This window comes from Palaemon carinicauda, chromosome 19 (genome assembly GCF_036898095.1).
Source record: "Palaemon carinicauda isolate YSFRI2023 chromosome 19, ASM3689809v2, whole genome shotgun sequence".
NCBI classification, from domain to species: Eukaryota; Metazoa; Arthropoda; class Malacostraca; order Decapoda; family Palaemonidae; genus Palaemon; species Palaemon carinicauda.
In genome coordinates, this window is record NC_090743.1 from 7,356,945 (window position 1) to 7,371,603 (window position 14,659).

The 14,659-nt window shown below is 43.6% G+C and overlaps 1 protein-coding gene across 3 annotated transcripts in view; it reads left to right on the plus strand.

The window, feature by feature from the left end:
* Positions 1 to 14,659, plus strand: part of Ocrl (Oculocerebrorenal syndrome of Lowe) — an 88,353-nt gene that overhangs the window by 60,311 nt on the left and 13,383 nt on the right. For all 3 annotated transcript variants that reach the window (XM_068393118.1, XM_068393119.1, XM_068393120.1), the window contains 3 exons: positions 2,758 to 2,893; positions 12,205 to 12,384; positions 12,899 to 12,995. In XM_068393118.1, the coding sequence (XP_068249219.1) occupies positions 2,758 to 2,893; positions 12,205 to 12,384; positions 12,899 to 12,995 (413 nt within the window). The remainder of the gene's footprint in view (positions 1 to 2,757; positions 2,894 to 12,204; positions 12,385 to 12,898; positions 12,996 to 14,659) is intronic.

Below are 14,659 nucleotides of genomic sequence, written 5' to 3' on the forward strand. Positions count from 1 at the left end.
TGAACTCGGCTGAGTCCCTGGTTAGGCTGGAGGAACATAGAGAGTAGAGGTTCCCCTTTTTTTTTTTTATGTCGGCTACCCCCCAAAATTGGGGGAAGTGCCTTTGGTATATGGATATGGATGGATAATATTCACTACCTTGATTAGGACTTTTTAACTCTTATAATATTCACTACCTTGATTAAGACTTTAACTCTTATAATATTCACTACCTTGATTAGGACTTTTTAACTCTTATGATATTCACTACCTTGATTAAGACTTTTTAACTCTTATAATATTCACTACCTTGATTAAGACTTTTTAACTCTTATAATATTCACTACCTTGATTAGGACTTTTTAACTCTTATAATATTCACTACCTTGATTAAGACTTTTTAACTCTTATAATATTCACTACCTTGATTAAGACTTTTTAACTCTTATAATATTCACTACCTTGATGACCTTAAGCAGTGTATCTGCTTGTTTTTCTACATCAATACCAAAATCATTGCTTTTCCAAACTCTCAGTACATAGATGTAGAATTCTCCGTGTCAAACCAGTCATTCATTAATAGAATATAATTCTATGTTTATTCCAGTTTTAACGCTCCAATAATATCTTTTTGCCTAATTTAACGCGCTGCCTTTGTCGACCAGTTATATTTAAAATAATTTCACACACAGTATATGCAAGCCCAAATTCTGTCAGGGTTTTACTAAGCCTTTGTTGTATGATAGCACGTGAAATACACACACTGTTATTAAGGAGAAACCTGAGTCAATAGAATTATTTATGACTAATTTTATTAAATGGGAAACACACAAGAACACAAAAACTTATCTTTGGGCCTTAGGATTTTTTAAGGATATTTTATTTTTATGGGTATAGCTAGTAATATGTCTGATAATTTTTTGGTTGAAGGAAAATTAGATGTAGTAAAAGATTGGGTAAATAGAATGGGAGGATGTAAAAGGGAGGTAATGAAAGTTGCAGAATTGAAAAACCCAGAGGTGAAAAGTGAATATCAAGAAAGATTGGAAGATGCATACGACATGGTGAAATGGTGAAAGTGAGAAAAACTGGTAATCTTGAGGATGAGTGGATGTTAGTAAAACCGAATTTTGTTGGGATTGCAAGTGATGTGTGTGGCAAGAGGATTATTGGAGGCAGCATGAGCAAGGGTAGTGAATGGTGGAATGAAGGAGTGAAGATGTAAGTGGAAGAGAAAAAGAGTGGCATTTGAAGAATGGCTGCAGAGTAAAATGTAGAGAAGTATGAAAGATATAGAGAGAAAAATGTGAAAGTAAAATGTGAGGTATTTGAGGCAAAGAGGGCTGCTGTCTGGAGGTGCGGTCAGGGATTGGGTTGTTCATATGAAGAGAACAAGTAGTAGTTTTGGAAAGAAGTGAAGAGAGTAAGGAGGGGTGGATCAAAAAGTGAAGAGACAGTGAAAGATGAAAATGGAAGATCTTTGAAAGGAAAGGAGGCAAGGAAAACATGGGCTGAATATTTTGAAAGGTTGCTGAATGTTGAGGATAAGAGGGAAGCAGATAAAATTGCTATTGCAGGTATTGAGGTGCCAGTGATGGGAGATGAGAATGAAAGGGAGATTACAAGAAAGGCATGGTGCCGCTCGATATCTCTCTCCCCTTGACAACGAAGCTTGCTGTACTTCGGGAGGAAAGCCCTGCACGGTTTCGACCATGACAGAATGTCACACGGCTTTAAGTCTTGACTTCACACTAAGCGGAGTTAAGTTTTCCTCTTTGACAGAATTGTGTCTCCTCACACAGAATTTTGAGTATACCCGTCCTCACCTAGAAGTTAGACCTCTTCCTTGGAACGTAGTCCATGTACTATGTACTACGATCTCTGAAAGGAATGCCTTATGAACTGCCGCGTCAGTCATTTGACCATGACTTGACACTTAAGATGGTCTTCCTTCTCGCTCTCGCCTCAGCTAAGAGGGTCAGCAAGTTGCATGATCTTTCTTACGACATCCATTCTACGGGATGGGGACATAACACTCGGCCTCATCCATGAGTTCACGGCTAAGACTCAAAATCCGGCCATAGCGGTTCCTAGAATCTTCGTTCGTAACTAGTGATCCAGATCAATAGTTACTTTGCCCCATGAGGGTTCTGAGGTATTCCCTCAAAATAACCACATGAGCTCACTTACATGCAAAGAAAATGTTTAACACGGTCAGAGTCGAAAGGAAAGTCAGGAAGAATACTATATCATAGATTTGACAGGTAATAGATCATGCTTTGAATACTAGGTCTCCCCCGCAATGGCATAAAGACAGAGCTTATGATGCTATTGGCAGTTGCACATCCCTAGCTTTGAGAGAGAAGGACCATGAACATCTGGTGATATTCATAGACATAAATAAATTTAGGATAAGAATATTAAAAATTTATAGTCTGAAGTCCTAAAGATATGTTTGATTTTTATTATGCCTTGAAAATTGTGATGTAGGAAAGTTGTGTAATACAACAGAAATGTATTATTAGATAAGTAGACTAGGTGAAGAAAGTTGTTTTAGTATTGAGATTTCAGTTTTTATCATATTTGTGGTTAAACTCTCAGGAAAATGTAACAAGTCTTTAACCATGTTGATGGTACTTCATGTGGAAACAAATGAGAACGCTACTGATTTGTTAATCTTAACTTCATATATGTTTTTTATTTAAAAAAGAATTTGCTTCATATTTTTTAAATTTAACCTTTGTGGCTTTGTGTTTTTAATTTTTATGAACTTTCCAGTGAAAAAGCAAGAGATCCAGCTTGGTGTGATCGTATTTTGTGGTATGGTGATACTATTAAGCAGCGTGAATACAGGTCACATCCATCGTTGAAGATCAGTGATCACAAGCCAGTCAGTGCTTTATTTGTAGCGGGTGTAAGTATGAATTTGGTTATGGAATGTCAGTTTTGTCTGCTAAGGATATCCAAATATTATTGTAATGGAATCTTATCTGGAATGCAAAGAAAGAGACTTATAAAGGATATTTTTAAGTTAATTTCAGTATAGTTTAATAGAAATTAGTGTACTTCCTTTTAAAGCTCAGTATTTTATGAGAATATGTTTAATATAAAAAGAATATTTTGCTAATTGCACATATTTTCTAAAACACAACAGTGAAATTGTGTTTGGTCTATACTAAACTCCGTGTGTGTGTTTTTCACCCTAATAACTCCATACATAACATATTTGATACATTGAAGTTCACTTGCCTGAATTTTATACAAAGCTATGTCATTCCCCTATTTTCCCTTGGAGTGAAATACTCTGAATTACCAGTCGAGTCAGAGAGGACAGGTCACTGCATTCACAGGTATGCCTGAACCTTTTTAAGGTGCATAGGAAGCAGACTTTCAATGTTTGCTGTCTACTTGGGCGTTTACTGCTCCCCAGATCAGGATCTCCTTGGTGTGGCAGTTGATGCCATGCTTCAAGAATGGTTAAATTTGGACATTTGCAGTTTTTTCCCATTCTCCATGATTCGTCAAGTGGTCAACAAGTTCAGGAATGCCCTTATTGCAAGGATAACTGTCATAGCCCCTTACAATATTGTCTCAGATGTAGTGATTCACAGACATTTTGGTCTAATAGTCGACAAAACATTGTGGTATGAAGACCAAGTACTTCCAGACAACAGAAAACCTGTTGCATCAAAACACCCTCATGATTCATCTGACCGCACTGTCTACACAGAACAAAAGGGTTTTCCAAGTCTGCTAAACAATCAATCATAGCTTCCAATAGTAAAGGCATCAGCAAGCTGTTATCAGTATCAGGTGAACATTCACTATAATGGACTTCTTATTTTTCTCATATATGAAAAGAAGTTTTAGGTCCCATGTATTAAGGGCCACAGGTCCATGCTGTCCTCCATTCTTCTACATATGGGCTTAGATTCGAGTAATAGTTCTTTGCTCAGGGGCACGATCAGGTCTATCATCGAGAACTAAAGGTCATGAAGAAAATCTGATGAAACGGAAATGTAGTTCTAGAGTAAACCTCCCTTTTAGCCTTTGGAGCCTACTTTTCTTGGGCTTTGACAATCAAGACTCTATGCTGGTTAGCTTTAGTCTCTGCTAACAGAATCAGCAAGTTGCATATCTTCTGAGTTATGGTGGAGTTTTCATTGGAGGGAGTACTCTTGTACCTACTCCCTGAGTTCAGAGCCCAAGAACAACTACTTCACTAAAGTAGACATGTAGAGAGCCCATCCTTAGAAGAAGTTATGGGTCATGACCCAGCAGAGCTTAAACCTTTCCCAGTGAGAGCTTTGTGAATCTACCTCAAGAGGATGACAAAGTTTAAGGGCCCAGTAAGGAAACTGTCTAGTGGAGTTAGATTATCTCAATCTTTGTGCTTGAAACTGGCAAAGGTCAAGTCCCAGAGTGTCAGGGGATTGACCATTTCATTGAATTTCCTAAGGAATTTGTCTTTAGGGCTCGTTTGAAAATGTCTCATTGGAGAAGCTCTTTGGTCTTTTCTCTGCATTATCTGCATAGGGCTATGGTTAGCAATGAAGATAATTAGTCACTAGGATCTTTAGTAGCATAGGAAGACTAATTTAGAAAAGTTTTAACAAATACTATACAGTAGTTCTAAGTGTATAAAGTAGGTTTAGGGACTAGTTTGGTTAGGTTTAATCTCGGTACGGTATTGTTGCATTAGTATTGAGATGTTCAGAAAAAGCCACTTATTGGTTATAAAAGGAAAGACACAGGTAGAAAAGATTTCCACAACCCAGAGAGCCCTAGAACTCACTCGAGTACAGGAAAGACCCTTACAATCAAGATTTATCTCTGAATATTCCCTTTTGGAACTACATTATAACTCTACCACAAATGCTGTCCTCCTAGTCTTGTGTGGTAGGCAGAAAGGAAATTTAGTGAGATTTACTGAAATGAACAGTGTCCGTATTTCAATACTTACTGAAGTTCATAAGTGTTTCCTCCCTCCTCCTCACCTACAGTAGTGGATGACGAGTTGAAGACGAGAACAAGGAAATTCCCATGCTCAGAAGACAGTCACCTGTTTAGGTGGTGGTCAAATGAAGTTTATGAGTGCTTCACAGGGCTACAAAGGGATCTGTAGAAGATTTTTTATTCTATATTTATGGTTTGAGGCTATCACTATCAGTTAGGGGACCGCTATGAACTTTGGTAAGTACATGTATCGAAATAATTACTTTGATGTAAAAATTTTTATTACTATTAGTACTTACGGTTCTATCTCGGACACAATTCATTAACCTTAGGAGTATTATTAGTTGATGACTCTGACATCCTAATTTGTCTCCCCCTAAATAGTGATTTGGATAACAAAAGTAATAAGTTTTCAGTAAAACAATTTTAAAAACAAATTTACATTTTTATAATGAAACCCTTTATTTAGGATATAAATTTTCCACCTCACGGCTCAACATTCTTGGTGACAAAAGGTTAAGGCTAAAGGAAGAATGAGCCAGATTGGCAGCTTTTAAGTGATGAATCTGTAAGCACAGGTTTATTATCTACCTGCTGTAGTTTTTCTTTTCGTTTGGTAAACTTTTTTCAAGGAATATTTTTCAATATTAATCTTACCCGATGATCATGTAGCTGTCAACTCCGTTGCCCGACAGAAATCTACGGTCGGGATACGCCAGCGATCGCTATCCAGGTGGGGGTGGGCTCAACAGCGCCATCTGTGGTCAGGTACTCAAGTACTTCTTGTCAACAAGACCTCAATTTTTCCTCTGTCGTGCCGCCGGCAAGACCTACATGGATACGCTGTTGATTTTGGAGTCTTTTGTTCACGATTTGGTGATGTATTTGCTCTGAAGTTTAGCCTTCGCTGTTCAGGAAGCTTTATCCTTAGCTTAGCAAGCTTTTGGAATTAATTTGATTCATTGGTTAACGATCTTTGCTTAATTTTGGAATTCCCCCTTGACTACCTCTAAATTCAAGATGTCTGACCATTCCCAAGTTCTTAAATACAGGCAGTGTAGTGTTAGGACTTGTACTAGGCGTCTTCCGAAGGCCTCTATTGATCCTCACACCGTATGCTCCAATTGTAGGGGAAAATCCTGTCAATTGGAAGATCGATATGGGGAATGTGCTGGGCTTTCGGAATTCGATTTTAATGAATTCCTCAGATATGCACGTAGGTTAGAGAAGGAGAGAGATAGGAGGAGTTCTTCTCGCTCTGTGGATTTTTCCTCTCCCCATGCCCCTCAACCTTTTCCTTCCCCTGTGGTGGTGACTCCCGAACCTGCTACGAGTGCTCAGCCTGCAATGGCTGATATGTTGCGTGCCATTCAGGCTCTCGGTGAGAAGGTGGAGTCGTTGGTTAGTGACCGCAATCAGCTCTTGGCAGATGTCAGAGAGGTGAAAGCGAAGAGTGCAGTGGGAAGTGTTAGTGCTAGTGATGTGCATAGTGTCAGTGTCAGTGTTGCGCATGAGGGTACATCTGTGCGTGCCAGTCGTCCTCCCAGTCCGGGACCTCTTGCAAGCTCCCAAGCCCAGGGGAGAAGCAATGTCGAAGGACCAAAGGGTTGGGCAGGCCTTGATCGGCGCACGGATGTATCCTCAGTGGTTGCGGACGTATCTGCTAAGGATCGTCCCATCCACTTACAGACGAATGAGCCCTTACATTCCTCGTCTGTGGAAGAGGTTTCCAGGAGGAAACGGTGGACCAAGGTCTCACGACCGCTCAAACGTAAGGTCCCTTCCGAGCTAGTCCAACGGCCCAGGTGTAGCCACTGGGTCAGTTCGGACTCGCCGCAGTCATCTGATGACTGCACACCTCCCAAGAGAGGTAGAGTGGTCCCTCAACAGGCCTCTGCTCCGTCTGTTGTTGCTCCAACCACAGTAGACCCTAAGTGGTCCATGCTGCAGACTATGCAGTCTCAGCTTGCGGCATTTATACAGGAGTATCATGCCGAGAAGGTTAACACCTCTCCTGTTAACCTACAACCCGCAGAGGTTGTGCGCTCTGCAGATACTGCGGCTGCCTGCTCCCACACCCCACCTGTGAGAGCTCCTCCACCGATGTGCAGTCCTCACTGCCAGACGCATGTTCTTGCTGCACCTTCTGCTAACATGCGTGAGCTGCCGCATCAGGAGTTGCCGGGTTCCAGCACTATGCGGCATTCTCCTCAGCCCATGCAGCATGCTCTGCAGACCTTACAGCATGCTCCGCATACCATGCAGCATGAGCCGCATACCTTACAGCATGCTCTGCATACCATACCGCATGCTCCTCAGCCCACCGCAGACCCTCCCACACACCAGCCCTCTGCTTTTGTTGTTGCCAGCTCGCAGACTGTCCAGCAGAGGCATGATGATGTATCCGCAGGTACGCATGCACCCGTTCTGCAGGATTCAGCCGTTCAGCTTGCTGCTCTGCCTTTGCCACTCACAACTCAACTTTCGGATGATGATGTATCGGATGATGAAGCTGCTCATCTGGATGATCCTCACTCTGATGTTGAAGGACACAAGTCTTCGCCACCCTCCTTAGACTTTCGCAAAGTCCTTGCTTTGTTTAGGGATTTGTATCCTGAACACTTTGTGTCTGCAACCCCTCGTTCTCCTCCCTCCGAGTTTGCTCTGGGCATGCAGTCTGCTGCGCCTGCCTTCACCAAGCTTGTTCTCGCCAGATCATCTAGGAGAGCTTTGAGGGTTATGGGGGACTGGTTGCATTCCAAGAAGCAACTGGGAAGGACCTCTTTTGTGTTTCCTCCTCCCGAGCTGGCTTCTAAGTCGAGCGTCTGGTATGCCACGGGAGAGGAACCTGGCTTGGGGGTTCCTGCCTCTGCCCAGGCCGACTTCTCAAGTCTGGTTGACTCTCCCCGCAGGTTGGCTATGAGACGTTCGAAGATCTGCTGGTCCTTTTCCGATCTTGATCATATGTTGAAGGGAGTCTTTCGTGCCTTCGAGATATTCAACTTCCTCGATTGGTGTTTGGGAGCCTTAAGCAGGAAGACTTCCCCTTCAGATAAGGACTCGGCCATGCTGATCATGTCTAGCATGGACAAGGCAATTCGGGATGGGTCTGGTGAACTTGCGGCTTCATATGTATCAGGAGTCCTCAAGAAGAGAGAACATCTGTGCTCCTTCTTATCTGCTGGTATCACTCCTTGCCAGAAGTCAGAGTTGCTGTTTGCTCCTCTCTCCAAGTGTCTGTTTCCGGAGGAGTTGATTAAGGGGATGGCTGCCTCTCTTATCCAGAAGGATACTCATGACCTCATGGCTTCTTCTGCACGTAAGGCTAAAACCTTACCTTCCGTGCCTAGACCCTTCCGCCCTACAGCAGTTGATACACCTGCTTCTAGGTTCATCCCGCCCTTTCGTGGCAGAACCTCCAGCAGAGGAGGTACCCGTGCAGACAGTCACCGTGGCAAGTCCAAGAAGGGTTCCAAGTCCGCAAAAGGCAAGTTTTGACTGCCTTCCTCTCCAGGCAGCAGTAGGAGCCAGACTCAAGACCTTCTGGCAAGCTTGGGAGAGCAGAGGTGCAGACGCTCAGTCTGTGAAGTGGCTAAGGGAGGGATACAGAATTCCGTTCTGCCTCAATCCCCCTCTAGCTACATCTCCCATCAACCTCTCTCCCAACTACAAGGAGAAGGACAAGAGGCTAGCGTTGCAACAAGAGGTGTCGCTCTTGCTACAAAAGGAAGCAGTGGTCATAGTCCGGGATCATCAATCCCCGGGCTTTTACAACCGTCTCTTCCTGGTAGCCAAGAAGACAGGAGGTTGGAGACCGGTGCTGGACGTCAGTGCTCTCAATGCTTATGTCACCAAGCAGACGTTCACGATGGAGACGACGAAGTCGGTCCTAGCAGCGGTCAGGCAGGAGGACTGGATGGTCTCGTTAGACCTGAAAGACGCATACTTTCACGTCCCCATCCATCCAGACTCCCAACCTTTCCTAAGATTCGTCTTTGGAAAGGTTGTGTACCAGTTCCAAGCCCTGTGCTTTGGCCTAAGCACGGCACCTCTTGTGTTTACGAGACTGATGAGGAATATTGCGAAATTCCTTCACTTGGCAGACATCAGAGCCTCCCTCTATTTAGACGACTGGCTTTTAAGAGCTCCCACAAGTCGTCGCTGTCTGGAGAATCTCAGATTGACTATGGATCTGACCAAGGAACTGGGCCTCCTGGTCAATTTAGAGAAGTCCCAGCTCGTCCCATCCCAGACCATTGTTTACCTGGGTATGGAGATTCAGAGTCGAGCTTTTCGGGCTTTTCCGTCGGCCCCAAGGATCAACCAAGCCCTAGAGTGCATCCAGAGCATGCTGAGAAGGAACCGATGCTCAGTCAGGCAGTGGATGAGTCTAACAGGGACACTTTCATCGCTGGCCCTGTTCATCGAGTTAGGGAGACTCCACCTCCGCCCCCTTCAGTATCATCTAGCTGCTCACTGGATAAAGGACATGACGCTAGAGACGGTCTCAGTTCCTGTTTCCGAAGAGATGAGGTCTACTCTAACGTGGTGGAAGAACAGCATTCTTCTCAAGGAAGGTCTATCTTTAGCTGTTCAGACCCCCGACCACCGTCTCTTCTCGGACGCATCAGACTCGGGCTGGGGTGCGACATTGGACGGATAGGAATGCTCGGGAACATGGAATCAGGAGCAAAGGACACTTCACATCAATTGCAAGGAGTTGTTGGCGGTTCATCTGGCCTTGATAAACTTCAAGTCCCTCCAGCTAAACAAGGTGGTGGAGGTGAACTCCGACAACACCACAGCCTTGGCTTACATCTCCAAGCAGGGGGGGACTCATTCGAGGAAGTTGTTCGAGATCGCAAGGGACCTCCTCATTTGGTCAAAAGATCGAAAGCTCACGCTGGTAACGAGGTTCATTCAGGGCGATATGAATGTCATGGCAGATCGCCTCAGCCGGAAGGGTCAGGTCATCCCCACAGAGTGGACCCTTCACAAGAATGTTTGCAGCAGACTTTGGGCCCTGTGGGGTCAGCCAACCATAGATCTGTTCGCTACCTCGATGACCAAGAGACTCCCATTGTATTGTTCTCCGATTCCAGACCCAGCAGCAGTTCACGTGGATGCCTTTCTGCTGGATTGGTCCCATCTCGACCTGTATGCATTCCCGCCGTTCAAGATTGTCAACAGGGTACTTCAGAAGTTCGCCTCTCACAAAGGGACACGGCTGACGTTGGTTGCTCCCCTCTGGCCTGCGAGAGAATGGTTCACAGAGGTACTGCAATGGCTGGTCGACGTTCCCAGGACTCTTCCTCTAAGGGTGGACCTTCTGCGTCAACCTCACGTAAAGAAGGTACACCCAAACCTCCACGCTCTTCGTCTGACTGCCTTCAGACTATCGAAAGACTCTCAAGAGCTAGAGGCTTTTCGAAGGAGGCAGCCAGAGCGATTGCCAGAGCAAGGAGGACATCCACTCTCAGAGTCTATCAGTCTAAATGGGAAGTCTTCCGAAACTGGTGCAAGGCCAATGCAGTTTCCTCAACCAGTACCACTGTAACCCAGATTGCTGACTTCCTGTTACATCTAAGGAACGTTAGATCCCTATCAGCTCCTACGATCAAGGGTTACAGAAGTATGTTGGCAGCGGTTTTCCGCCACAGAGGCTTGGATCTTTCCACCAACAAAGATCTACAGGACCTCCTTAGGTCTTTTGAGACCTCAAAGGAACGTCGGTTGTCCACTCCAGGCTGGAATCTAGACGTGGTCCTAAGGTTCCTTATGTCATCTAGATTTGAACCGCTCCAATCAGCCTCTTTTAAGGACCTCACATTAAAAACTCTTTTCCTCGTATGCCTAGCAACAGCTAAAAGAGTAAGTGAGATCCACGCCTTCAGCAGGAACATAGGTTTCACATCGGAAACGGCTACATGTTCCTTGCAGCTCGGTTTTTTGGCTAAAAACGAGCTTCCTTCACGTCCTTGGCCTAAATCGTTCGAGATCCCTAGCCTGTCCAACTTGGTGGGGGACGAACTGGAGAGAGTACTTTGCCCAGTCAGAGCTCTTAGGTACTATCTAAGAAGGTCAAAACCTTTACGAGGACAATCAGAAGCCTTATGGTGTGCTGTCAAGAAGCCTTCGCTACCAATGTCTAAGAACGCAGTTTCTTACTACATCAGGCTTCTGATTAGAGAAGCTCATTCTCATCTGAAGGAAGAAGACCTTGCTTTGCTGAAGGTAAGGACACATGAAGTGAGAGCTGTGGCTACTTCAGTGGCCTTCAAACAGAACCGTTCTCTGCAGAGTGTTATGGATGCAACCTATTGGAGAAGCAAGTCAGTGTTCGCATCATTCTATCTCAAAGATGTCCAGTCTCTTTACGAGAACTGCTACACCCTGGGACCATTCGTAGCAGCGAGTGCAGTAGTAGGTGAGGGCTCAGCCACTACATTCCCATAATCCCATAACCTTTTTAACCTTTCTCTTGAATACTTTTTATTGTTGTTTTTGGGTTGTACGGTCGGCTAAGAAGCCTTCCGCATCCTGGTTGATTTGGCGGGTGGTCAATTCTTTCTTGAGAAGCGCCTAGGTTAGAGGTTGTGATGAGGTCCTTTAGTATGGGTTGCAGCCCTTTATACTTCAGCACCTAAGAGTCGTTCAGCATCCTAAGAGGACCGCTACGCTCAGTAAGGAAGACGTACTTAATAAAGGCAGAGTAATGGTTCAAGTCGACTTCCTTACCAGGTACTTATTTATTTTATATTTGTTATTTTGAATAACTAATAAAATGAAATACGGGATACTTAGCTTCTTTGTTAACATGTATGCTGGTCTCCACCCACCACCCTGGGTGTGAATCAGCTACATGATCATCGGGTAAGATTAATATTGAAAAATGTTATTTTCATTAGTAAAATAAATTTTTGAATATACTTACCCGATGATCATGAATTAAAGGACCCGCCCTTCCTCCCCATAGAGAACCAGTGGACCGAGGAGAAAATTGAGGTCTTGTTGACAAGAAGTACTTGAGTACCTGACCACAGATGGCGCTGTTGAGCACACCCCCACCTGGATAGCGATCGCTGGCGTATCCCGACCGTAGATTTCTGTCGGGCAACGGAGTTGACAGCTACATGATCATCGGGTAAGTATATTCAAAAATTTATTTTACTAATGAAAATAACATTTCTCGACATAAAAGTAGTCATAAGCAATGTAATATGCTTTTATTGTGAACATTTTCATTTGTACAAATAATTATTTTTACAGATCAAGGTAATTGACACACGACGGTATCGTCGTAACTATGAAGAGGTAATGAAGAAGTTAGATAAACTTGAGAATGAATTTTTGCCCCAAGTAACAGTAGATACTACAGAAGTTATACTTGAACCAGTGAGATTTTTACAACCTCAAACAAAATACCTCACCATCGCAAACACAGGACAGGTCAGTTGAATATTACTCATACTGTACTGTTATGAATATATTTGAAATACAATGATCATTTGTTAACCCTTTTACCCCCAGGCTCTTTGGAAATTTCCAACCCTTAACCCCCAAGGGGTTATTTTTTTTCCCAGTACATTTTGCAGTATATTTTTTTTAAATTGCTCTAACAGCCTTAATTTTTGTCATAGATAGGTTAGGTTGGTCTCATTCTCTTGGAAAATGCCTGAATTTTTTCAAAAAATTATCAAAAATATGAAAAAAAAAAAAATTTTATAGCATTTTTTTGCAAGGACGTACCGGTACGTCCATGGGGGTAAAGGGATGGGTTTTGTGAAACGTACCAGTACGTCCTTTGGGGGTAAAAGGGTTAATCTGATATAGATCTGGAATTCATGTATACTGCATGTTAATTTCTGGAAAATATGAAGGATAGAAAGGAGTTTCTTGATCTAATTCGTATTCTATGTAAACTAATGTTCAGGAATTTGTAAATGGTAAATGAATGTTCCAGGTTCCTGTGCAGTTTGAATTCATCAAAAAATTGAATGATACGTCCTATTGCAAACCATGGCTTTCCATTAGACCGTACATCAACTTCATGATGCCTGGTAAGTTATTTTAGAAGTTTATGGTATTTATAGAAGTCAGGAAATTTTCATATATGTTACTCTGATATAGTTTACAAACAGTTTTATTACGACCTTGTAGATTGTTGTAATGGGTGTCACTCTTTATGTTGTACTAAAGGCCATATTCAGTACTGTATCCCGTTGGCTCCAAACAATTTTTCTTTGTTTTTATTTTCCATCCGTTCCTTTTGGTGTCCAACTATTTAGAATTTCATTATTATTACCCCCGTTATTAATATTTCCAGCGAAGCTACAACCCTGCAGTAATTAGAAAAGCAGAATGCTACTAGCCCAAGGGCTACAAAACAAAAAACAGTGCATTGTTGAAAGCCTGCACATTTGCTCTCTACAATGGCAGCTGGAGACCTCTTGATCTCGGTATTTAGACTCCGATCATCATGGTTCTGATAGGGTCATAGCAAAAGAGAGACCTGAGCTGGTGGGTGTATGATGCCATTCTGCTCAGGGTAATAGACTTTCCCTCTCCTCCCACGGAATTGATGCTCTTTACAGATGCCTCCAAAGAAGGGGCCAGCGGTGCTCCCCTGTTGCATGACACGGCCTCTGGGCTCTGGTCCGAGTTCAAGCAACAGTGCCATATAAATCCTTCTGGAAATGAGGGCAGCATTCCTAGCCCTTGAGCAATTCCATCAGCTCCGTTCAGGGCACTTCGTGGTGCGGGGAAAGCTACAAAACCACTGTAGTGGCATACATAAATAACCAAGGATGGACAGAAGACAACTTGGTAGACGTACAGTTCGTTTCATCCTGGGCAAGAAAAATGTGCTGGCAGAAAATCTGAGCTGTAAATCAGGTTGTAGTTTCTGAATGGTCTTTAAACAACAGAGGTAACAAAACCTTGACTTTGTGGCGTTCGCCAACAACCTACCTGTTTGTGGCGTCTCTCAAACGGAGACTTCCGATGTACTTCCCTTGATACCAGATCCCTAGGCAGTATGGCAAGACGCCTTCTAACATCAGTGGGACAAACTAGATGTCTACGCATTCCCCTGGCCCTTCTGCTTAGTATGGAGGCTTCTAAACAAGGTCAGAGCATAGAAAAACCTTTCAAATTACCTGAATAGCTCTGTTGTAGCAACATGCTTAATGAAATGATTCCAAGACCTTCATCTGCTCACAGAGGCACCGAGGGAGCTTCCTCTGCTTACCGATTTACTCGGACAACCACACATGAAGATCTTCCACTGAGCGATAGCTTCGCCATGACTTTGTGCCTGGGGGTTCTCCAGCAATATATTCTTCCCATGCCTCTGCTGAAGAAGCTCCTCGGTATACTCTGGATCCCTTCTCCTCCAGGCAATGGTCCATGCTCGAGGGGAGCTTCGAGCATTCTTGCCTAACTGAGACTCAGATCTCATGGTGAAATGACTCTTATCCTTAGGCCACTAGTGCACGCGCCTTCTGCTAACCTGAGGACTTCATAGGGTCTATCCCTCAAGAATGTCTCTTCTCTGCTTTAATAAGAGAACTTTAGAAGAGAAAGCTTCTTTTCCTTAGATCCCTCCTCCTCAGGTGATCATTCCATGTCGTAGGGAGCTTCGTGCAATCTTACCCATCCTGATGTTTGGTTCTGACGTGGGGTGGTCCTCATCCTCAGGGTACTACCCCATGCGCTTGAATTT